Source organism: Carassius auratus, chromosome 19 (genome assembly GCF_003368295.1).
Source record: "Carassius auratus strain Wakin chromosome 19, ASM336829v1, whole genome shotgun sequence".
NCBI classification, from domain to species: domain Eukaryota; kingdom Metazoa; phylum Chordata; class Actinopteri; order Cypriniformes; family Cyprinidae; genus Carassius; species Carassius auratus.
This window is the reverse complement of record NC_039261.1, coordinates 25,906,526-25,931,099: the sequence shown is the minus strand read 5'-3', so window position 1 is coordinate 25,931,099 and position 24,574 is coordinate 25,906,526. Positions and strand designations below refer to the sequence as shown.

Here is a 24,574-nt window from a genome sequence, read left to right as displayed (position 1 = left end):
TGCTATGCATTGAGTAAACTACTAGAAGAATAACAATATGGAAAATAAACTATTTGCACTAAAAATATATATTTATAAAGCAGCAGAAAGAGTGTTTTGTGCAATTAAAAACAACCGAAAGGGAATGTAAGAGTGGGAAGTTACAATCGCTGCGTCACTGTGCATGTCTAGTAAAAGTTAAAGCACTTATTACAGTGTCCTTAACTTCACCATTGGTGTAAAAGCATAGAAGTAAACATTGTTGCTTTCTATCTGGTAAGGATTTGGTGTTGAAGCTAAAGGGTTGAGCTGAAATCTTTTTATTATACAAAAGTACACTATTCTACACATTATATTGAGAGACTTTTTAAAACATTTTTGAGAACATAGGTTCAGCTGCGCATTAGTGACTCATATACTGGTACAAACATCTTTGTTAATACTTTAAAATGAAAAGAAAAAAAAAAGAATTTAATTTTAATAAAGCAGTATGTGTAATGAAACAATTTCCAATGCTGCTAGACCTTTAAGAGTCTATTCACCATGCAAAAAAATGAATCAAGTGAAGCTCATATACATAATATACTAGAAAAGAATAATAAATACAGTTGCAACAGGAAATTAAACTCAGTTCTCTCTCTCATTTAAGGCAGAGATCAAGCACAGTGATGATAATCTAACCCACATAATTGTCAATAAATGCAGCAGCACAAATGATATTGACACCGTCTGATCCAGGGTGCACCCGGCATCTCAGACATCTTCAGATTGTGTCCAGTTTTCAGAATTCCTTTAGTTTGTGGTCCTGGGGTCACTGGGATTGAGGCAGAGGACGTCGGAAGAGCAAGATATGTGGTTCTACAATGAAACAAAGTCATGAACATGAACAACAGCAGTGACAACAGTAGAGATGGCACACATTTGGGCCAGTTTTTGACATCCTAGCAAACACACACATACCGGGTTGATGGATCATGTAATGTACCCATCCTTGACTCTGCTGCACACCCAGATTCCTCCATTCTGTCTCTGACATCAGATGGGTCTTGGGAACTTTTTTAGCAATATCCTTAGGAAGCATGACATGCCTGGAAATGAACGGAAAACAAACATCCTACATTTGACCCTCGTTATAAATGTCATTTTAACAGCTCATAAAATATACTCAGGTATCATGTTTCAACTTATTTAGAAAGTATGAAAACTAAATATTGATAAACAGCGGATTATTAGCAACAGTTAGTAGCAATAACGTGAAAACATTAGTTGTAAACTGTACAGGTGACTTAAGTAATTGCCTACCTGTACTCGAATTTGTCGTCGTCATATTTGTCGGAGTAAAAAATCTGCTTGTGAGACATAGCGTGTTGTTTCTGGATGAAAAACAGACGAAATATCACTTAACTGACTTGTCAAACTTCATTTACATCGTTTGTGTATAGTAAATCAATACTTATCTTAAATAAAAAGACAATAGTAGATTTTACTTCTCAATAAATGTAACTTGGAGGGATTTTATCGATACAGGTTTCAGATCGTTCCCTCCAAGGATGGCTAACTTAGCTAACTCTAGCTAATGAACGAATGAGGAAATTAAAAGTGAAACATTCTGGATTAGTGCAATTCATGACACTTACTGATTCTTCTTTCTTGTAAATGTAATAAACGTGGAGTTCACTTCATCAAATGATACGTTTGTTTAAATGAAAAGTATTTTTCCAGAACGAAGTTGCAACTATCAACCAGCGTCTACGTTTCCCTGGCGCTTGAACTTCCCTCCCAGCGAGCTCGAAGCCCGCCCATAAGTGTTCGAAAGCTCACAAGTCCTTTCTGATTGGACCAGATTTGAGGACGTCACTAAGACTACGAACTATATGTCAGTGGTTTGGCATTTACGATGGCCTAACTTACTCTTTTTACTTTTTAAATGTATGTAGCCCTTCTTTTGATATCATCTTTTGATTCCCTTTGTTTATTCCCTTTCTTTCTATATATATATATATATATATATATATATATATATATATATATATATATATATATATATATATATATATATATATATATCTCCTATGCTTTTAACCTTGTTAAGGTTGTTTTTGATTCATTATTACGACCGATTACATTTATGTTCAACATATATGAAACTGGTTTTAGTTAATGACGTTAACATCTGCAAGACTAAGTTAAATACGTTTTGTGCGCGACTCATCACAAGGTTCTGTGAAAGACATAACTCTTTGGTTTTTTTTTTTATTAAACTGACTACATTTTAAATATTGTATTATATTTTCTATGTATTTCTACGGTTTTTATAACGACAAACAAACAAAAATATTATAAATTAATACGAATGAAATAATTAGTTGTGCACGTCGTCAATGAGCTCTAGATGGAGCTAAAACCTAGTATATGAAAACATATTTTTAGGCGTATTTAAATTGATTGTGCTGTGTCTATTTCTGCACACTTCAGTGCAGTTAGTCCTGAGATTGCCATTAATAACAACTTGTCTTACATATGTGTGTCTGTATAAAATATAATTTTTTTTATTCTTTTTCAAGACGATAAAACAAGGAACTGGCGACATGATTTGTGATGCACCAAATGTGTATATCTACGCAGAAGCCCAAAGATTCAGAACAATGATTAACAATTTCACTGTGATGTACAGTATTTGCGATAATGTATTTCACTGTCATATCGGTACCCAATCTATTGAATATTTTAATTATTTATCCGTGTTGTATGTATTTTGTGGTTAATGTATGAAACAGCAGTAACATTTCTATGCAGATGTGGGGTAAAATACTCTACAATACATATAGCATACGGTATAATAATAAACATTAAGCTTCTGTGCTATGCTGGGATCCAAAATCCGCAATCCGAATCATCAAGGCCTAAAACCAAATCAACCTAAAGACAGGGAAATATTAGATCCTGGAAGGACGTAAATAAACAAGAACTGTACATCCATAAAACACAATGAAAGTGTTCATGTTTTTTCTTGGTTTGAAAATAAAATGCTAAAACATCACGAGATCTATACATGTGTACGTAAGGGTATAACCACGGTAGACGAAAAATCATTTTCCTGCCCATTATTATCCTCGTTATCTGCCAGGACCTGGCCGTACTCGATCGATGACGGGAAGTTAAGGCGCTTCATCTGGAGCGAGGATAGTCGGGAATCTCAAAAAAACAGGTAAACGAATTACCTCCCCGTGCATGAAAATACACAATCTGTAAAATAATACACGCCTACATAAAATGCATGATCAAAAAAACATAATGTGGCATTCACGTGAGGTTATTTATAAACAGGTAAATGCTGCCGTGCACATGCAGTGGCCTGCGCTTAAATGACCCTCGCGACGGGGCAGCACGGACCCCGCCGTCATGACAGAACAAACCCAAAATACAGCTCACATATCTGTTTATCAGCCCACCAGGTGTTTATTTATCAGTTCAGCAACGCTGGAGCCACATCTGAAGGACAGCATGTGACAGAAGCCCTTTAATCGTTCGATTCGGTTTCGGTCCCCATTTGTAGTTAGCCAGGTCAGCTGCAAGGTTTAGCCGTTCTCCGACAATTGTTATTTGTTATAAATATATTAAAATGATCTCTGTAACGTGCTCAGTTGTTAGTTTTTCAATGTATTTTTTTATGAATCAATAACGTAGTCATGCATTGTTTTTATTTAATGTAAGAGGGTTTGTTTGTATTATCTTGTTGATACCATAGCAGCTTTAGCGTGCTAAACAGGCTCTGTTACCTTATGTGATCCATTGTTAAGAAGAAATTGGATGCTGGATCATAATATTATCTTATATATGATTGAAATTAATTATTGTTCATATTGCACACGGAAATATGCATTGCAGTTCAGTCGCCAATGTTAAGTTTATACAAAAGCATTACGTGGCTGTTAGCCAAAGCTAACAATAGCCGTTACGGTGTCATTTGGCATTGCGCTATATATTTGTGTATAAGTTATGTTGTTGCTGAAGTAAACACACGAGCTAAAATCATAAAGTCAATTTCTCTTCTTAGGTTCTTCAGCACGAAGCGTTTCTACGGTTAAAAAAAACCGATAGCTTGAGTTTGTGCAAGAATATATATATATATATATATATATATATATATATATATATATATATATATATATATATATATATGTGTGTGTGTGTGTGTGTATGCATGTATGTGTATTAAACTCACTTTATGAAAACAGTCTATTTATTATGAGACATAGTTAAAAAATATAGCTAACACATTACTCTGTGCATTAAGGATCCCATTGATTCACAGCTTATTACAATATATATAAAAAACTAAGTTTAATATATAAGATGAGCCCTTCCATTTGTTCTGTCTCTATATCATTTTTAATTTGAATTTTTTAATGTTAACACAGGACTTAAAAGGGACAGTTTACCCAAAGTAGTTTTATAGTTCACATAATTTACTCAATGTCATGATGTTCCAAAGCTGTATAATTGTATTTCTTTTATAAAACACAAGATATTTTGAAAAATATTGATAACCAAACTGTATTGGGGACCATTGACTTCCATTGTATGGAGAAAAAAATACTGACAGAAATAGACGTTTCTCAAAATATATTCTTTAGTCAGGCGAGTAAATACTTTTGGTTATCATGCAGTTGTTATCACATTATTACATGTTATTTTTATGCGTTCTAGGATTGAGTCCACTGACCAGGCATGGGGGACATGAAAACCCCCGATTTTGATGACCTGTTGGCAGCGTTTGACATTCCTGACATTGATGCCAAAGAGGCTATCCAGTCCGCCCCAGATGAGGTGGAGGGGCATCAAGGAGCAGGCGGAGGGTCGCTCATAAAGGCTGGTGATGCTTCAGTAGGTGGAAGTTCAGCCTTAAGATCGCCCAGCCCTTCCACAGATTCGCAGAGCGACCCATCTATTGTGAGTGTGATTGTGAAGAACCGTGTTCGCCCTGAGCCTTTTGATGGTGGCGACAGCTCTGTACCAGACCCATTAAACCATAATGGATTTGTGTCGTCCGGTGGGTCAGTGCATATGTCTCAAACCCGGGGCCAGCCAAATGGGGAACAATGGCCCATATGCAGCTCAAAGGCGATTCCAGAGACTGCAGGAGCGCTGGGATCTTCCAGCACTTCCAAACCAGGCAGCAACATCTTCAATAAGCTGAAGCCCTTGATGGCACAGGGTGCTGGAGACTCTGTCGGCAGGGCCCGAAAAATGCAGCTTCTGCAACAGCAACACATGCAGCAGGAGATTAACCTAGAAGGTGTGGACAAGGAGAAAGCCCCTGCGATTCCTAGTGGGACAAGTGGAGCAGCATCTCCTTTCTTTCCCCCACCCAAACCACTTCTTTCCACTCCCTCCACAGCTTCGTCCTCTTCACCGTCATCGTCCTCCCCATCGGTTGGTTCCCGTGTTTCTGGGGCCATGGCATCGTCTCCGCTGGCTACATCTCTAACGGAGCCATTGAACGGATCGCCACGTCTTAGTTCTCCAGCTTTCAGACATGTGGATTCAGATGAGGAGGATTCGGATCCTGATTCCGGAGGATCTCTGGTCATCCATGAGAGTCCAGACTCTCCCACTCCACCGAAACTATCACGGCGGCTCAGGTCACCTCCAGAAAATTCACAGTCTCCTTCTCTCCCTGCTTCGACATCCATATCGCCCAGCACTTACCCCAAACCAGGTGACACTCCCTTGGCATCACCTGCTTCCGCTCGAGCTCAACAGAACTGGCTTTCCGCACCAGTCCAGACAGGAACCGGAAAGAGTTTACCCCAAGAAGAGCGAAACCCAGAACATGTTATAGAAGAACGGGATTCGCCAGAGAGCCCCGAGCCAGAGATGCCCAAGTCCTCCATGCCAACATCTGCAGTTACCAAAAGACCATGTAGTCCAGCGGTTGCCCCTTCATCACCATCTGCTTCCCTTCAGGAACCTAAGGCAGAAGAAGAGGAGATGGAGGTAGACAAAGATTCAGTGGAGAATGGACAAGATGCGGCTAATACAGATGGTAAGGATGGCGGGAAGAGGGATGAAGAGAAGATGGAGATAGATGCTGCACAATCCCTTCCAGCAGATGCCGGATCACCGAGCAGTGGTGGCAAAGCTGTATCTGGTGGAAATGCTCCCTCCAGACCTCTTAAAGTCCGTATCAAGACCATTAAGACGTCTACAGGAGGTATCACACGCACGGTTACCCGAGTAGCAGGTAAGGGAGGCACTGCCAATGCAGACAAAGATGCAAATAAAGCCCAAATGGGCAGTCGAGCTGTTCCTGCAAAAGGCACCAAAAAAAATGACAGTCAAGTGGTAAAATGCTCAACCTTACCAGTATCCACTCTAGAAGCCAGCAGTGCCATGATAGCTGCAGCCAGCAAGGTCCAAAACAAAATGGCCATGCAAGCCGATAAAACAAAAGTCTCTGCCACAGCGGTGAGCATCACGAAAGCCACCACTTTACCAGTCGCGCCAGCCGTCGGCGGGATGAGCGTGCGGTCTACAGTCGGTAAAACCACCAATGGAGGGACTGTGCCGTGTAAACCAGCGTCTATTGTCAACAGCACCGGTGCTGTTATTTCCCGTAGCCAGTCTAGTCTAGTTGAGGCTTTCAACAAGATCCTAAACAGCAAGAACCTGCTGCCCAGCTACCGTCCGGATCTCTCAACCCCGCCACCCCCTGAATGGGGTCTTCCTATGCCTGCTACTGGATACCGCTGCTTGGAATGCGGAGATGCTTTTGCTTTGGAGCGCAGCCTGGCGCGACACTACGACCGGCGCTCTTTGAGAATAGAAGTGACGTGCAATCACTGCGCAAAGCGACTGGCTTTCTTCAACAAATGCAGCCTGTTGTTACATGCTCGGGAGCACAAGGAACGAGGCCTGGTCATGCAGTGCTCACATTTGGTTATGAGACCAGTTACAGTGGAGCAGATGATCGGCCAGCAAGACACTACTCCCATTGGTAAGTTTTGCAACATCATATCTTTTTGTCTCAATTTGAATTGGGTTGTTTTTGCTTAATATTTAAAAATAAGCCAGCTGTTACCTGCACCCAGATATCCCAGTTTATTTATAAAAAATTAGAGCTACATGACAAAATAGAGAAGAACTGTGGCGTTCTAGGATAAAACACCCATAATGCAATTTTGATTTTGGCATCACGCTACTGTCGAATGCAGTTCAATCAGTAGTTCAATCAGTTGTTCAATCAGTAGTTTCTGGAGCTGTCAAAAGCCTGTTAAATAAAAACTCCACTGTTCTTTTCTGTTTTCTCATTTCACCTTTTTTTTTTGTCATGGAAAGACTAGTTTTATTAAGAGCCCATCTTGTCAGCAGTGAAATTAAATGTTTTAAATGTTCTAATTTCTCTAGGTATGCTCTCTCCATCACTCTCCTCTCCACCTCTGTCATCCTCCACAACCCAAACTGGGACGACTCCTATACCGTCCACTTCCAGTCCACTGAAGGACTCCCCTTCTCCAGGCACGGCTTCATCCCAGCCCAGCCCTGCCCGCCGTGGACCCCAGAGTCCCCAGGCTCTGATGCCACTGCCCTGCAAGAAGGGTGAAGCCCTGCAATACAACAACAATAAGTGTCCTGAATGTCAAGCTCAGTTTTCAAGCAAGGCTGAATTAGTTTCCCATTTCCAGCAAATCAGAGCTACTCCTAATTCGGTAAGTTGCAACATTGTAAAGGTGGTCGAATTATTTTCTTCTGTTGGGTCATTGGGCCAATTTGTTTTAAATGTCCTCCCAGCAATTTTGCTAACCGCACCACATAAGTAATTGTTTACTTTACTTTTCATGTGTTTTTATCTTCTATTATTTTAAAATTTTAATGAAAATATTTGGAGAAGAAAATTTCATTTGCAATAATTGCTAGTAATTAACCGTTAAAAGGCTACATGAAAGTAGATGAAAATTAATGTAGGCAAATAATTTTTCCAGTTTAACACATTCAAAATATTTAATGCAGTTAATGCAGAGGTGGGTTTTCTACAATATATTTAGTTGTAGCGTATCAGTGGTGACTGTCAAATTGATGTACATATGGCAGAAATGTACAGTAAAAATAAGTTGATGATGAAACCGATAATGAACACTATTAACAGCAATGATTGTATGTTGCAATCAAACTTATAGAAAAGTTTGGTAGTTGTTTGTTTTTTCAAGTTTTCTTGATGATGATTTTTTTCATGTCAGATCTGTGTGAGATCTGCATCACGTTCAGCAGTGGCAGCTCTTAAAGAAATAGCTGCCAAAACATCCTAATAACCAGCTGCTGTGATGACAGCTAATCAATGAAGAAAAAAAGAGGAAATAAATAACTTTTATAACTTTAAGGATTAATCTAATTTTAATTCAGTGTTTAAATAAAATTTCAGTATCAGTGATACTGGCCTTCAGTCATAAAAAAAGATGCCATCAAACAAATATAATGTCTTCATGTTGTTTGTACATTTTTACATTATTTAATTCATACGAAAAATATTCAAGTTTTGCATTGAGTGCTATTTTTATTGCATTGAATGCTATTTTTATTACATTAATTTACATAATGTTTTCATGAACAATTTACACATTTATTTTTGCTAATGTTTCATAGATGATACCCAGCATCTGTAATGTGTAAGTTAATGTGTAAACTGCTTTATTTACTAACCTTTGTTATCCCTGCGTTTTTTTTCTTTCAGACTTGTATGCTTTGCTCTCCTCCCATGATGCTGCCTAACATGTGCAGTGTTTCAGCCCATCAGCGGATCCATAAGCACCGCGCACCCCACGTGTGTCCAGAGTGTGGAGGCACTGCTCGTCAGGCCACGTTTCAGACCCATCTGGAAGAGTCTTGCCTGCACTTCGCCAGGCGCATCGGCTACAGGTTCCTGGCCTACAAATGCCTTTCAGTGTTTTGTGATACCACAGACAATTTCATTGCGTTTCAGCTGTTTTAGGCTATTTGTGTGTATTCGTTATACATGCAAACCTGCATCCTTTATTCCAGGTGCTCCAGTTGTCAGGTTGTGTTCGGAGGTTTGAACTCCATCAAGTCCCACATTCAAACAGCTCACTGTGAGGTGTTTCATAAGTGCCCCAATTGCCCGATGGCCTTCAAATCTGCCCAGAGCGCACAGGGGCACATCACTTCCCAGCATCCCGCCCTCACAGCTGCACAGGCTAAGTAGGTTGACCCATCACACACAGCTTTTCGTGATTAGTACCTAATATTTTGTTTTAAAGATACATTCTTTAAATCTGAATATTCTTACGTTATATCTACAGGATGATCTACAAGTGTGTCATGTGTGACACAGTGTTTACCCAGAAACCTTTGCTCTACATGCATTTTGACACTCACCTGGCCAAACAGAAGGTGCATGTGTTCAAATGTCCAGACTGCACTAAACTTTATGCCCAGAAAGGCTCAATGATGGAACACATCAAGGTGAATACCTTACTATAATAATAATAATTATTATTATTATATAGAGTGCATTTAAGGATATTAAAATGTTTTAAATTAATTACTTATTTTGCCTTTTGTGTTACCCATTCTTTTCACTTCCTCTAAAGAGTGTGGTGTCAGCAAAGGCATACAAAAACTCTTGGTTTGGCTTTACAAAGTGATTTCTGTGTATCACCTTGTCTAAAGCTTATAGCAAGTACAACAGCCACCTTAGTGTGAACTGTCACATTTTCCTGTCAGTCACTCTCAGGCTTTTAACCAGAGCTGCCTTGTAATATTTCCCATTAGACTGTTCATAGAGGCCTGTCTGTCAAAGCTGAGGCTCCGCCCACCACCTCATCTCCAGTCTCGGCTCCTTCCAGCAACTCCATTTCTAAACCTAAACCCACAGAAAACAATTCGGATGAGTTGAGCCAGGGACAGGGAGAGGAGGATGAGGAGGAGGAGGAGGAGGAGGAGGGAGAGCATGAAGGGGAAGAGAGAGACGAGGGAGAAGAGGACGAGAATGAGGAAGAAGATCAGGTGAGCTCTCCAGAAAGCGGGAGTATGGAGTGGAGATGCAAAGAGTGCAAGAAACGATTCGCTGAGAGAGAGGAGTACATCGACCACATGAAGAATGAACATGGCACGGTAGGTATTCTTAAAAGCATACGTGTGTGTGTGTGTGTGTGTGTATATAATATATATATATATATATATATATATATATATATATATATATATATATATATATATATATAATTTTTAATAGTAAGTTTTTAATAAGAATTTAGTGAGCATAAGAATTTAATCTATTGTGAAATATAATTATAACTTTTGTGGAAATTATTTTTTTAAAGAAATGTAAAAAGAACAGCATTTATTTTAAATAGACTTAATTTGTAATGTCTTTGTCGCTTTTAATCAATTTAATGTCCTTGCTTAATAAAAAAAAAAAAAAAATCAAATCGTGCTGAACCCCAGATTTTGTGGTGGGGGTGTTTATATTTAATACTTACTACATTTGTTTGTATGTATACATTAGCATATATAAATATTTACCAATTTTATACATTTATAATTGTATTCTTTTAAACTATTATATATAGTTGCAAAAGGGCTCCAATATGCCATAGGTGACAACATTCAAAATATTAAGAATTGTATTATTATTATTATTATTGTATATTTAGTTTAAATTTATTCAAATTTCTTTACATTTGTGATATGCCTGTATTTTTTTCTTCTTCCTCTAGTTAATGAAGAAGTTCCCCTGCAGATTGTGTGAACGCTCATTCAGTTCAGCCAACAGCCTTCGTCGACATGTCCGGATAATACATGAGGGCGTCAAGAGAGTCTTCCGCTGCCCGTGAGTCAAACATTCCTCAACCACAAATTTATTTATATCTTTCTTTTCCTCCCTAAAACCGATTCTTCGTTTGTTTAGTTTGCCCCCCTCTTAATTCTGCATATATATATATACTATTCTCCTCAGGCACTGCTCTGAGGGTAAGCGTACGTTCAGTAGTCGTCTAATTTTAGAGAAGCACATTCGGGTCAGACATGGCATCAGAGCTCGGCAAACCACAGACAGACCGGTCAGTTTGGACACTTCGCCTCTGTAGAGTTCAGAGATATTTGATTATCCATATAGTAATTTTAATTTCCTCTCCCAGAATGCTCCGAACACCAGAAAGCGTTCACTTCCGGGCGAGGGGGCAGGCAGCTCGTCAGAGCTCGACAACGAGGGCGGAGCTCCACCAGTAGGGGGCGGTACCGATACCGATGACGTCACAGGAGAAGATGCCTCATGCCCGGCCAAAAGAACTCGAGTGTCTGAGAACCGGACACCTGAGCAGGAAGAAGATGATGGCACGTTCCGCTGCACACCCTGTGGCTTCACCTCACAGGATTGGGAAGAGTTCCAGCGCCACATTCCCATCCACTGTGACGCTGAGAACGCACCGCAGCAGTGCCTGCAGTGTGGCGCCTGCTTCGCCTCGGCCGGCTCGCTCAGTCGACACAAATTCATTACGCACCGTTTACGCCAAGGTCAGCATGACAATCGGGGCGGAAACGCATCACCTGGCGCGTCGCCACAGGATGGCTCGCCATCTTCACCTAAAGCGGGTGAGGAGGGGGAGGGAGGGGTCAGCTGCAGGGTGTGCAGCCGGCGCTTCGACAAGACCTCGGACCTTAACACGCACTTCCGCACGCATGGCATGGCCTTCATCACGGCACACAGGACCGACAAGCCCGTGTAGAACGAGCGAGATGGGACAAGACACGGAAAAGCCATTGCAAAATGGGTCACCGCATCGGACCATCCAAGACCAGTTTAAGATTAATACTTTGAATTTGGAAAATTTCACTTGTCGTTATGATAGTAACGTGATCTGTCTTCCGAAACACAAAGATATTAAAGTTATTTCCCCCTTTCCTCCCTGTTTGTAACATCCTCAGCCTTTTAAATGCATTTCCACAAGGTTAAAATTGTATCTGCTCGAAAACTACTTTACATCGAGCAGCTGCGCGTCTGCTGGGTTTTGCGTCAACCTGCAAAAAGCATTAAAGCAAAAAGGGTGCTAGTGAAGGGTTTAAAAAAAAAAGAAATAAAGGAAAACACTGACTTTTAAATGTAACGATATTGTACAGACATTGTAGTTCTGATATTTATTTATATTGAAGCATTCATCAGTCTTTTGATAATCGTCGAGCTTTAAGTGAGCTGAAAAGGTTTCATTTGTGCAAGGAGATATACAGCAGAGGTATATGAGGTCAAAGATGGATTGTAAAGTTTAAATAGTCAAAAAAAGGTCAATATAAGTAAACATGGATACATTTCAGTCACAGATACACTTGAGCACATTTTATGTGTATAAATGCAGTACATCAGTTTGATATGGTTGTTGAATTTGGAAATGTGAATAAGTTCAGTCGTTGTGTTTTTTTTCTCCTTAGCTGAAAGTCAATATTGAAGTACTGCTAGTAAAGGTTTGTGTTCGGAACCTGGTGTAATTTTTACAACTTCATCTGAATCGGCATTGAGTTTGAAGGATTGCTTGTGTGTGTTTTATGACGAATTATGTACAAATATGAATGTCGTTTGTGGGTTTTTGTTTCCTTTGATAAGAGTCTTTTCTATCAGAATGTTCTGTGCTTGTCGAAAACCACATTTCTTATAAATAATATTGTGATCGTGTGAATCATCTGTGCGAGTGTGACTTTCTATCCCTCCAGTAATATATGTATATGTCCCATACATAGACCGTCTATAGACAGCCATCTTATTGTGTGATCACCTGCCTGTTTCACTGCCGTACAGTTCTGTGTCAGTTCTCTTGCCCTTGCTTTCTAAATAAAACAGTAAATTGGTACGGTACAGATCCTGGTGTCCTTGATGATTCATCTCCCAGTGCATGCTGGGAACTCTTTAACACTAGTAAAATGCACAGTTTAATATCATCATTAGCAATATTATGAAATCCAATGCAATTACTTCTGAAACTCTCTATATATACAATTTTCATTGCCATAGTTAACATAAACTGATGTTGAGCAAAATATTTGTCTTGGATTTATTAATGTTTTTTAATGTCAGTATTTATAAAAACAATTGTTCTTTAATCAGGTTAGTACACAAAACTTGTTGAAACAAATTGTTGAAATTAATGTAAACAAATAAAGCTAAACAATATTATAAAGTCTTACAACTTCATCAGATAATTCAGTACATGATTTTTGCTTACAAAATATGAATATAAATTACTATATTTCTGTTGAATTTTTTTTAGCAGTAATTCAACAGTAGATAAGACAGTATATCATATAGATATTGTGCTACAGAAATTAAATTTAAGACATGTCCTTTAAGGTTTTACAAAGTCAATGATATATATATATCATTTTATATGTTTGATCATTAACAAACCAAAATAATAAATAATCTCACCCAGTTTATATACAACAAAGATAACTTTTTCATATTATTTCTTTTTATATCATAAACACAATGATCATTAAATTAAATGTATTTAGCATATAAATATTAACTATTGAAATTTTGCAGCTTTACTTTAGCTGATGTCTGCTGAGGATATGGAAAAGATCCCGTCCTTGCCGTTTTCTTTAATGGCGTCAAATTTTGTCTGCATACCGTCCAGCTCCACAGTTTGCTGGAGCACAGCTGTCAGGTCCTCAGCATCCTCTGGTTCCGAGTCTGGATGATGAACTCCAATCAGCAGCTCATAGAGTAATGCGCCCAGGAGAGCGCCCACACACGTTACAAACACAGGTATCCACCACCAGCCACGACCAGCCCTGACACACAACAGCTCTCACGTTAGTCTCCAAGAATTTTTCTTTTTCATACATGCACAAATGTATTGTCCTGTTGTTCTTTCCAATGACAATGCTAAACATTTATGTTGTGTGTCTACACAGGAAAAATGGTGTAGAAAATTAAATGAAATAAAAGTAAATCTCACAAATAATAATACATTGTAAATGAAATGTGTTATTCATTGTGAAGTAGAAATTAGCATTTTTATGTAAAACATACTCCAATAGTTTTATTTACAATTTAACCAAAAAAATTGTGGATTATGAAATGCTAGTTTAATTTGAAAATAACATGCACTACTTGTTTTTTAAAGAAATTTTATGAGACAAGAGAGCATGAAATTGGTTAAATGTGACGGTAAAGACATATAATTACTTTTTTTTTTTTACACATATATATATATATATATATATATATATATATATATATATATATATATATATATATATATATATATACACATATATATATATATAATTACTTTAAAAACATGAAGCAGCTGTTTTCAGCATAGGAATAACAAATATGATAATAGAAATAAATGATTCTTTAGCACCAAATCTGCATATTTGAATGATTTCTAAAAGATCATGTGATGCTAGAGACTGGAGTTTTGTGTGTGCATATTTGTGTGTGTGTGTGTGTATATATATATATATATATATAAGAAAATATTTCAGTGCAAAATAAACTGACCATAAGGCTTTGAGCTTCTGTGTTTTTTAGACTGACCTGAACACTTCATCTCCCCAGCCTGCAATGTAAGAGAAGAGTCTCGGGCCGAAGTCTCGAGCCGGGTTAATAGCATATCCGCTGTTAGACCCCATGGAGATGCCGATCACCAGGACAGCTGCTCCCACCAGGATAGGCTCCAGACCAGGAGGAGCTGGTGTGTTACGAGGATCTCCCAATGCAAGAACACACACTAGCAGAGCAGCTGTGCCTATTATCTGCAGGACAAGCTCCAGTTAATGTGGTCTGGTTACACACTTCAGATCAAACTGATGAACATATTTTTCTTTAGTTTTGTTCTTTTTAAAGCCTTGTTAACGTTACATTACCTTTGAAATAGTGTGAACCGATCTAATCCAGTTACAGTCACAAACTAAAAATACATTTTACAAACTATATGTGACATAAAACTGCATTTAAAAGTTCAAAGCATTCATTCAAAACAATACATGCATTCTGATGGGCCTTCTTTTGGAACATTTTTTAATGGCTGACAATAACTGACAGTATTGTATATAAAATGTAAGCTACTTTTGCATAAAAACACCAGAATATGTAATAATGTTATGAGTAATTAGCTTTCATTATTTGGTTCTGGTGATCTTATGAAAGTATCGCGTCCTGAGAATAGTCTTAGCATTTCAAACAGTAGATTTCCATGCTTGATATTAGGGATGCACGATAATATCGGCACAATATCGGTATCGGCCGATAAAAGCTTAAAATGACCATTATCGGTATCGGCCGATATGAATATTTCTGCCGATGAGCCAAACCGATATTCTCCAAGTGAAATAATTGACCTGTTTTTCAGATGTGAATGTCTGTCTACATTTGTAAAATAATAAATTTATGGTAAAATCAGTACAGAAGAGATACATGGATTTCTCTTCAGTAAAATTAAAGTTTAAATATATCAGTATATATTTGTATATATATCGATATCGGTATCGGCATCGGCCAAAATTATTTTGAAAATATCGGCATATCGAATATCGGCCAAAATCCAATATCGTGCATCCCTACTTGATATATTATGCTGACCTGGTCAACCACTCCTCCCCATAGACTCAGGTAGTCAGCAGGATAAGTTGAGAAGATACCAGCCGTGGCAGTGGCACCACTAACTGTCAGATGTCCTCCAGTGAAATCCATTATGGCATCTGTGAACAAACACGTGTATTAATTTGGATGTACTTGTGAATTTTTATATATAGGCCTAAATAACCAGTCAAAAGTTTGGATTGCCAAAAGATCACCGTAACCAAATATTGCTGGTTATGACTAATCTTGTTCATTCATAACAATGTAAGATGAATATTCAGCAGCCATTAAGCAGCTGTAAAATGTGGTAACCATGCAATACCCTAAAGAGATATTTTTAACTGGTTACAAAAATTAATTTTGTTGATATAAATTCATGTATTTCAGTTAATATTGTTGTAAAAAAAGTGTAATCATTATATTATATAACAAAGACTAGACTGAAAATTTGGTATATAATTTATTCAAATAGAAAACATTTAAAATGGTAATAATATTTCACAATATTAAAATATTTTACTGTATTTTTGTTCAAATAAATATAGCCTTTAAGGCCCATTCACAACAAGAACGATAACTATAAAGATAACGATTAAAGATAAAGTTCTAAATATCGTTCTCAGTATTAAAGAATAGCAGAGTCCACACCACAACTATAACGATAAAGACAAAGAGGAACGAAATCGTTGGAATCGCTTTCAAAACTATTTTTTTTTTCAGCAGATGAACGATAAAAAAAATTGACAGCCGAGGCAATCAGAATCAATTCTGCTATAACGAGCGCGAGAATTTAAAGGGGGGGTGAAATGCTCGTTTTCACTCAATATCATGTTAATCTTGAGTACCTATAGAGTAGTTCTGCATCCTTCATAACTCCAAAAAGTATTTAGTTTTATTATATTCATAAGAGAAAGATAGTCTGTACCGATATTTCCCGGAAAAACAAGCGCCTGGAGGCGTGACGTGTGGGCGGAGCTAAAGAATCACGAGCGCCAGTTGCGTTGACAGCGTTTGGAAGCTGTGACAGCTGTGAAGGCTGAAACTGAACGAGAGCAGCAGCAGCAAGGACTCGCTCGAGCGGGGCTCCCGATGGGAGGCGGACGCACTAACAAGGAGGCAGAGATATTTTAAGCAGTTTTACTCACCGCCTGTGGTTCCAACACACAATCGTGACCCTTTTTCGTTGGGATTGCATCATCCTTAAGAAATAAAGGATATGCAAATCCGTCGTCAAACTGGGCTTTGTTTGTAAAACAAGCATTTTAGAAATGCAGGGAACAAACACAAACACTTGCACAACTCCATTGATGCTCTGTAAAAATAAACTCCATCCACTGGTCCCTTAATGCTGTTTTTTCTTTGGTAATCTGTGCAGGGTTGTCTTGCCCTGGCAACCAAAAACACACTCCTTTTGTGACATTTCGCAACGCTCTCGCTCTGATCAGTGATTGTCTGTGCACAGCCTTTCTCTGCTCTGCTATAGGGAATCGCGCTCTTCCGGCAAACGTGCCCTCAGCACCCATATAAGGAAATTCCGCTCCATCTAACGTCACACAGAGCCATACTCCAAAAAAACTTTCAGAAACTTGTGACAAACCGGAAGGAGTATTTTTGGAACAGAAATACTCCTTCAAACGTACAACTTAATTTTTGAAACTTTGTCCATGTTTAGCATGGGAATCCAACTCTTTAATAGTGTAAAAAACTCAGTATGCATGAAATAGCATTTCACCCCCCCCTTTAAAGTTGCAAACGCACGTGCGCTTAGAATAAACGGACGATATCGTTCGCTCTTGTCGATGCTGATATCGATATCTTTATCGTTATCTTTATAGTTATCGTTCTTGGTGTGAACGGTGAAAATAGGAGACTTCTTTCAGAAACAGTAAAAACTCGTAACTATTCCAAACTATTTCGACACACTATTTCTCTGTTTAATACCGTAAAGCTGCTTTGACACAGTATTGTAAAAAGCGCTATATAAATAATGCTGACTTGACTTAACTTTGGTAGTGTAGATAAGATAGATCAGGAAGAATGAGATTCACTCACCATAGTACTGAAGAGCAACAGTTGCTGCTGCCAAAAATGCTCCTAAGAGCTGTGAGCACACATAGAACGGAAGACAAGTCCAGGAAAACCTGCCCAGGACACACAGGGTGAGGGAAACAGCTGGATTCAGGTGAGCTCCTTAAACAGATGAGAAATGGATTCATTTATATGTATATACAGGGACTTATGTCTCAATATACACAGCTGCTTTAGAGATTTCATACCTGATACCCCTTTTGCCACATAAATCCCAAATGTTGTGCCCAATGCAAACCCGAGGTTAATTGACAGGTATTCACCCTTAGTGTTCTGAGAGGTCGTCACCTGGGCAACTGATCCGCACCCAAAAAGCTGAAGAGAAAGTGGCATCAAAAAACATAAATTATCATCTATTGTGAATGTTTTACACAGACACTACGTCTATAATGAAACACCTTATGGCACAATAAGACTGCTGTGCATTGGTGAAGTTTCTGTTCAGTGCCACACTTTTACTAAATGTAGTTCTAAGTCAAGATTGATCTCCAGAAGATTGTTGAAGTTCTTTACACATTTGCTACAGAAAAGATTTAATGGGCAGAAAGTGCTATATTCGACTCAATAAAGATAATTGGATATACTAAAGATAAAAAATTGTTATACGTTTTTGTAAGTGCTTTACTATTTGAATGCAAACGTGTATATATAGGCCTAAATAAAAATATATCTCATAAAATTATACAAATTTTGCAAAGATACAGGTTAACAGCACATATTTCCATATTATAAATAAAACTATGAAGGGTGACTTACTATTAAAATATAGACTCCGAAAAATTCTGCCAGACACTGTCTGAACAAGCTGCTCTTGATTCGGCATCTCCTCAGCAGGCGATCCATCATTTCTGCCCTCTGTAGCCTACTTTCTATGTCTTCAGTTCATTTATAATGAAGGTAAATGTAAGCCAGGACTGCAGTACTCCAGATGTTTCTCAGGGCTCCATACAGAAGGTTTGTCATGAAAAGACCCAGTCAGAACGCACGTATTCCCCCCACCCCAACAAAAAAAAAGTTTAACTATCACTAACTATCACACTGCATAATTAAACGGAAGACTATCTGTTGTGATAAAGTGCATGTCTGGGCAAGGAATGACAATTACATGTAGTACATTGCCCTTTTGTGTAATAAAACGATGAGCAGTTTATTGTTAACTTTTATCTGTGATGCACTGCTGGCATATTCAAGATTTATGCATAAATCTTCTACTATTTATTTTAAAACAAAAGCTTAAAAACCTAATTCATACATAATACCTTAATTTTTAAAAGTGTGTACATGTATCATCAGAGCAAAACAGATAAAAGATGCTTTTTTTTAGCTCAACCATTTATCCATTAACCAATATTAAGTTAAGAAAAAAAAACATGTTCTCCGAACTAACATTCACAAGCACATACATAAATGTATATCGCTCATGCATATTTAATGGCTCAGGCCCAATTTATTTTTTATTTCTTTGTGTTTTCTCCTAATGAACTAGTTTTCTGGGTTATCCTGCAAACTACACTAGTTCACTTATGTTGTGTAAATGTTTTACCCTGAGGTCCATGGTTAATGTGTCCATGCGGCTGTTCTCAATTGTCTCACCAATGGACTAAAGTTATAATTAAAGCCTAAAACTATTTTCTACACCATTGGCTATTCATGTTGGTATTTAAATGGCCCATAAAAGTGAAATCAGCTTTTGTAGAGATTGTGTCTTAACTTCTAACCTAACGTAGGGAGATAATCATTTATGTAACAAAGTATAAAGTCAATCTCCATAAAGTCGATGTCACTAGATAAAGATCAGATTGGGTGCAAAGCTAACCTAACTCTTACCAGTTATGGCATAATATGCACTATGACCAGATGTGTGCCAGGTTCGGTGTCTATATCTCTGACCTTGATGTTTCTTAATGTGTTAATGTTTTATAGGGAAATACAAATTTGGTGAATACAAAATGATTATTTTCTGATTGCACTGTTAATTCACTTTAAGTAACTGTTAAAATGTAACTACTGTTTACTTAACTTGTTAGCTACATTGTCACCATCACACTGATTGCTTCAGACAAGAGCAGACAGGAAAACCTGTGAAGGTAGATGTGGCAGAACTGGATCAACCTGTTGAGATCCAAAATGAAATGTGTTGCTAAATATACCCTGTGAGATCACACTCTGGAAACTAAAGAGCTGATTAACTTTGATAAAAAAAAAAAAAAATAGCACCATTTGAGAAGAACCAAAGAAAGTGGTACATTTGCCAACTGACAAAGAAATTAGCAGTCTATAATTTTAATGATAGGTTTATTTGAACAGTGAGAGACAGAATAACCTAAAAAAATCCATATAAACGCATTTCAAAAAGGTTTAATTTATTTACATTTTAATGAATCAAATACGTATTTGATCCCCTATTAATCAGTAAGATTTCTGGCTCCCAGGTGTCTTTTATACAGGTAAGGAGCTGAGATTAAGAGGACTTTCTTAAAGGGACATTCCAAGGATGTCAGGGACAAGATTGTAACAGTTGGTGCAATTATTCCCAAATGGAAGAAACACAAAATAACTGTCAATCTCCCTCGGACTGGAGCTCCATGCAAGATCTCACCTCATGGAGTTTCAATGATCATGAGAACAGTGAGGAATCAGCCCAGAACTACACTGGATGATCTTGTCAATGATCTCAAGGCAGCTGGGACCATAGTCAGCAAGAAAACAATTAGTAACACACTTCGTCTTGAAGGACAGAAATCCAGCAGCACCAGCAAGGTCCCCCTGCTCAAGAACGCACATGTACAGGCCAGTCTAAAGTTTGCCAATAATTCAGAGGAGAACTGGGTGAAGGTGTTGTGGTCAGATGAGACCAAAATCCAGCTCTTTGGCATCAAATCAACTCGCCGTGTTTGGTGGAGGACGAATGCTGCCTATGACCTCAGGAACACAATCCCCACCGTCAAACATAGAGGTGGAAACATTATGCTTTGGGGGTGTAGTTCTCCTAAGGGGATAGGACAACCCTGCATCAAAGGGACACTGGACAGGGCCATGTAACATCAGGGCCAGGGCATTGAAGCCAGCCAGGTCATCGAAAATGGGTCATGGATGAGTATTCCAGCATGACAATGACCCATAACACACAGCCGAAGCAACAAAGGAGTGGCTCAAGAAGCACTTTTTATGCCTTGGTGTGGCCTAGCCAGTCTCCAGACCTCAATCCAATAGAAAAATGTGTGGAGGGAGCTGAAGGTTCGAGTTTTCCAAACGTCAGCCTCGAAACCTTAAAGACTTAGAGAGGATCTGCAAGAGGAGTGGGACAAAATCTCTCCTGAGATGTGTGCAAACCTGGTGGCCAACTACAAGAAACATCTGACCTCTGTGATTACCAACAAGTCTTTTGCAACCAAGTACTAAGTCATGTTTTACCAAGGGGTCAAATACTTTTTTCACTCATTAAAATGCAATTTTCTGGATTTTTTTCTTGTTATTCAGTCTCTCAATGTTCAAACACACCTACCATTAAAATTATAGACTGATAATTTCTTTGTCAGTGGCAAATGTACAAAATCAGTAGAGGATCAAAATGAACGAACATTAAAGTCTTCAATTAAGTTTTGGACTTACCGGAAGGATAAAAAAACCCAGGATCTTCATGAGGAAGATTTTCAGTGTACTTTTCATGGCCACTCCAACATAAATTTCAACAATAATTTAAAAAGCTTCAGTTCATCACAACTCAATATCCTTGATACTCTTTGAATCGCTTAAATCCAGTCTGACTAGTTATGCTTGGCTTTGTTCAGTTCACATTTTACAAGGAAAGCTTTGCATTTTGAGGATTTTGACACATCGTAAAAATTCTCACCATGTTCATCACCTTTTAAACCAACCTGTTCTCAAAGCAGCGCATCTTTAAAACAATAACTGAAAACAAAAGAGAAAAAAGGCAGATCTGTTTCATTTCTTTATGTAACACTGAAAATACAATTTACAAATATTTTAAACTCTGTCTTATCATCTGCTCTTCTTTACCAGCAAACTATAATTGTCAGTCAGTCCTTTTCAGAACACTGCAGCTTTAACGACTAACCCAAGGTTCAATGTTAATACAATTCCTAAACTATTCTCAATAAAGGGTTTACTGAATGAAATGCAGTAGGCAAAATTACTAGGGTCAATCTGTGGCAGCAAATATAAGTTATTCACTCAAATAATTAAGAATGGATCTCCACATTGACAATGAACTATTCAATCAGTGTGAACCATGTAAAATCAACTAATAATTCTCATAGCTTGCAGTTGGTGAATTTCCTGGGAAAGGATGCAAAGAGATCATCCGTTGGTTTGCGTCCACTGATTCTTCAGCCTCGAAAGCCTCTGCAGAACTTCGAAAACTCTGAGAAATGATCCAGCATGTCAACAGAAGGGTTCAATCCACCTGAAAAAAACACAGAAAATACCTTTCTGATGATTATTCAGGAAAAGCTAGAGCAAAGCATTGCACAAGCTTGAGGAATATACTGAATTACATAAAAATTTGTAAATAAAAACATTTTAAAAGTCAATAAGATGTTATATAAATCCTCTAAAATATAAAATGTCTATTTTAAATATTCTCTTTGTCTTTTACCTTTAAGTGCATACGTTACATGGGACAGGACGCTTTTAAAAGGTTGTCTAGAAACCACTAACCTGGCATGAGTGGACCAGACTGATCTTGTGTCCCGTCTCGAACAACTGGACCGGAGATGGTCACCGTAGTCTCTTCATTACCTTCACCATCTCTGACTGTTCGCCTTTCTTCTACCGACTACACACAAATACATACAATCTGTATTACTGTAATTAAAAACAGGTGTTCCACAGGCTTGTTAGACAACATCTGGACACAAGATGTGTGGTATATTTTGAGCGCTGCTCTACAATATCTCCATTATTTTGATCAGAATAACTTTGAGTACAAAATTATAAAAAGATCACTCACTCCATCTGGTGTCACCACCTTGGTGACTAACAGACTTAAAAGTCGAGCTTATTTTTGGCTGTGAAGGTGCTGGAGTCAAGATCTGATCCAGACCACCTGAAGACACCTGTGAGTCCAGATCTGACAGTGGAACCAGAAGAAAAAAGCTCTGGATTAATTATATATGGTATCAGTCAAGAAATCCATACAGTCATATACAATCTGAGTTGTCAGAAGAAAAATTATAGACAAAATTAAAAGTCTGAAACTTTATACTGCAGTGATGTTTTTTTTTTTTTTTCAAAATGCATTACCTCCATCCTCTTTTTTCTCTCCCTCTTTTGGTTTTAAAAGACCATCTTTCCAAAGACCATGAAACTAAAAATAAAATGAAGACTATCAGGTGACAACCCAGCATGAAAAGACTCTAAAAGCACTGAATCTGTAAATAGGTTCACCTTTGAGAAGGGTCTCTGCTGAGGAAAGCGGCTGCAGGGATCCTGTGGAGAAGAGGCATCCCTGTCCTTTGGTGCCTTGGAGGGGGGAGGAAGGGGTGGGCTGTCAGGAGACTTCAACATTAAATCTCTAATCGGGTTACTACTTCCTGTCTGACCCCTGCCTTTCTCAGCACCTTCCTGAGGAGGCAGAGCTTCTACTGATGGAGCACCTGTTGGGCAGGAGAAGATACAAATCCACCTAATCAGCTTTCAAAACCTAAATTAAGAATCATGGAAGTTGAACAAATGCTTTGAACAAATACAATTTTAAAATCCTTGTGGATCAGAGCAAACAAACGCACCTCTGTGTCCAATGCCTTTATGCTCATCAAGGTGGCCTAAACTGGCAAAGATCTCCTCCATGTCCCTGAAGATCTGGCCGAACAGCTGAGATTCCTCGAAGCGCATCCCGCCGGGCCCAAAACTGAAACCGAATTTGGAGGCATCATCTAACGGGTCCTGATGGGGCCTATTAAAGTCATTGTGGTGAAATCCACCGTCCTTCTCATCTTCATCGTATTCGTGAATCATCCCATCGAAGAAAGGGTCCCTAATCAAAACACATTCAGAATTAAACGAGGGAATTAATCTGGAAAAAAGAAGGAAAAATAAATGCACTTCAAATCAACTTCGGTTTAGATTTGCGTTTAGAACTAATACTAACAGAGCTTTCACTTCTAATAACGGGGTAATGAAAAAAAATGTATTTTGAGGATCGATTTCTCATTCTTCTTTACTGCTATTTTTCACATTCTATAATAATAATAATAAATGAGGCCCACTGTTATTTATGCCCTGACATGTCAGAGTAAAACTGAAAGAGAATGTGTACTGGGTTCCATATGGCTAACGTTACACACATAGTAGTAAAACTACACTCTAAATGTATGGTTATGAAAACACATTCACAAAGCGTTTACTTTCATTGACACAAATACAGAAACAGAAAACCTCAAAAAAAAAAAAATTATAATATATAAATTTATACACACACACACACACACTATACACTATGTTTACCTACGTAGCGTGTCTTGTCAAGATGTGTTATTTAGTTTAATGTTATTGACAGATCCTTCTGTAAGGAGGATTTTACACTTTTACAAACTGTTATATAGACTCACCTGCGGACATCATCGCGATAATGACCACCGGGAACCCCGAAAAACCTATGAAACGGATCAAAAACGCTCATTTAAGGACGCAGTATCTAGTGATCCTTCACAAGCGGAACCATAACAATCAGTTGCATCAGAGCTCGAAGCACATTCTTCCGGAAAACCCTTTCAAAATAAAAGCCCGCCGTGATTGGCAATCATGATCGATTTATACAAATTACGAGATGTGGAAATACAATTTAAAAATATTAAATTGTAAGATAAACATAAATAATACCACACTATCAGTAGTTGGTAAATAGTATATACATTTTTATCACGTTTAAAATGAATTTACGTGAAT

The 24,574-nt window shown here is 38.1% G+C and overlaps 3 protein-coding genes, 1 non-coding gene and 1 pseudogene across 5 annotated transcripts; 2 read left to right on the top strand and 3 right to left on the bottom strand.

Annotated features, from left to right (window-relative positions):
* Positions 1 to 285: 285 nt before the first annotated feature.
* Positions 286 to 1,781, bottom strand: LOC113119984 (cyclin-dependent kinases regulatory subunit 1-like). The gene is made up of 4 exons (XM_026289776.1): positions 1,617 to 1,781; positions 1,282 to 1,352; positions 940 to 1,067; positions 286 to 837 (listed from the first exon to the last, which is right to left on the bottom strand). Exons 2-4 carry the CDS (start codon positions 1,338 to 1,340, stop codon positions 791 to 793), a joined length of 234 nt encoding a protein of 77 aa, XP_026145561.1. The 5' UTR covers positions 1,341 to 1,352; positions 1,617 to 1,781; the 3' UTR covers positions 286 to 790.
* Positions 1,782 to 3,065: 1,284 nt separating this feature from the next.
* On the top strand, positions 3,066 to 12,843 carry znf687b (zinc finger protein 687b). Of its 2 annotated transcripts, none has more exons than XM_026289774.1 (10): positions 3,066 to 3,187; positions 4,690 to 6,979; positions 7,390 to 7,691; positions 8,711 to 8,895; positions 9,019 to 9,195; positions 9,297 to 9,459; positions 9,769 to 10,110; positions 10,716 to 10,828; positions 10,955 to 11,057; positions 11,136 to 12,843. In XM_026289774.1, exons 2-10 carry the CDS (start codon positions 4,711 to 4,713, stop codon positions 11,721 to 11,723), a joined length of 4,242 nt encoding a protein of 1,413 aa, XP_026145559.1. In that variant the 5' UTR covers positions 3,066 to 3,187; positions 4,690 to 4,710; the 3' UTR covers positions 11,724 to 12,843. The 2 variants fall into 2 exon arrangements, with proteins under 2 accessions (XP_026145559.1, XP_026145560.1); XM_026289775.1 differs by lacking the exon at positions 3,066 to 3,187 and adding an exon at positions 3,301 to 3,543.
* LOC113120327 (small nucleolar RNA SNORA13) lies at positions 9,549 to 9,684 on the top strand. Its single transcript, XR_003294601.1, has one exon. It is a non-coding gene; the product is annotated as a small nucleolar RNA SNORA13 (small nucleolar RNA).
* Positions 12,844 to 13,028: 185 nt separating the features above from the next.
* aqp10b (aquaporin 10b) lies at positions 13,029 to 19,961 on the bottom strand. The gene is made up of 6 exons (XM_026289773.1): positions 18,422 to 19,961; positions 17,854 to 17,980; positions 17,630 to 17,767; positions 15,578 to 15,696; positions 14,534 to 14,751; positions 13,029 to 13,779 (listed from the first exon to the last, which is right to left on the bottom strand). The coding sequence occupies exons 1-6, from the start codon at positions 18,509 to 18,511 to the stop codon at positions 13,536 to 13,538; spliced, it is 936 nt and encodes a 311-aa protein (XP_026145558.1). The 5' UTR covers positions 18,512 to 19,961; the 3' UTR covers positions 13,029 to 13,535.
* A 1,643-nt stretch (positions 19,962 to 21,604) lies between these two features.
* LOC113119982 (HCLS1-associated protein X-1-like) lies at positions 21,605 to 24,364 on the bottom strand (annotated as a pseudogene).
* Positions 24,365 to 24,574: the final 210 nt, after the last annotated feature.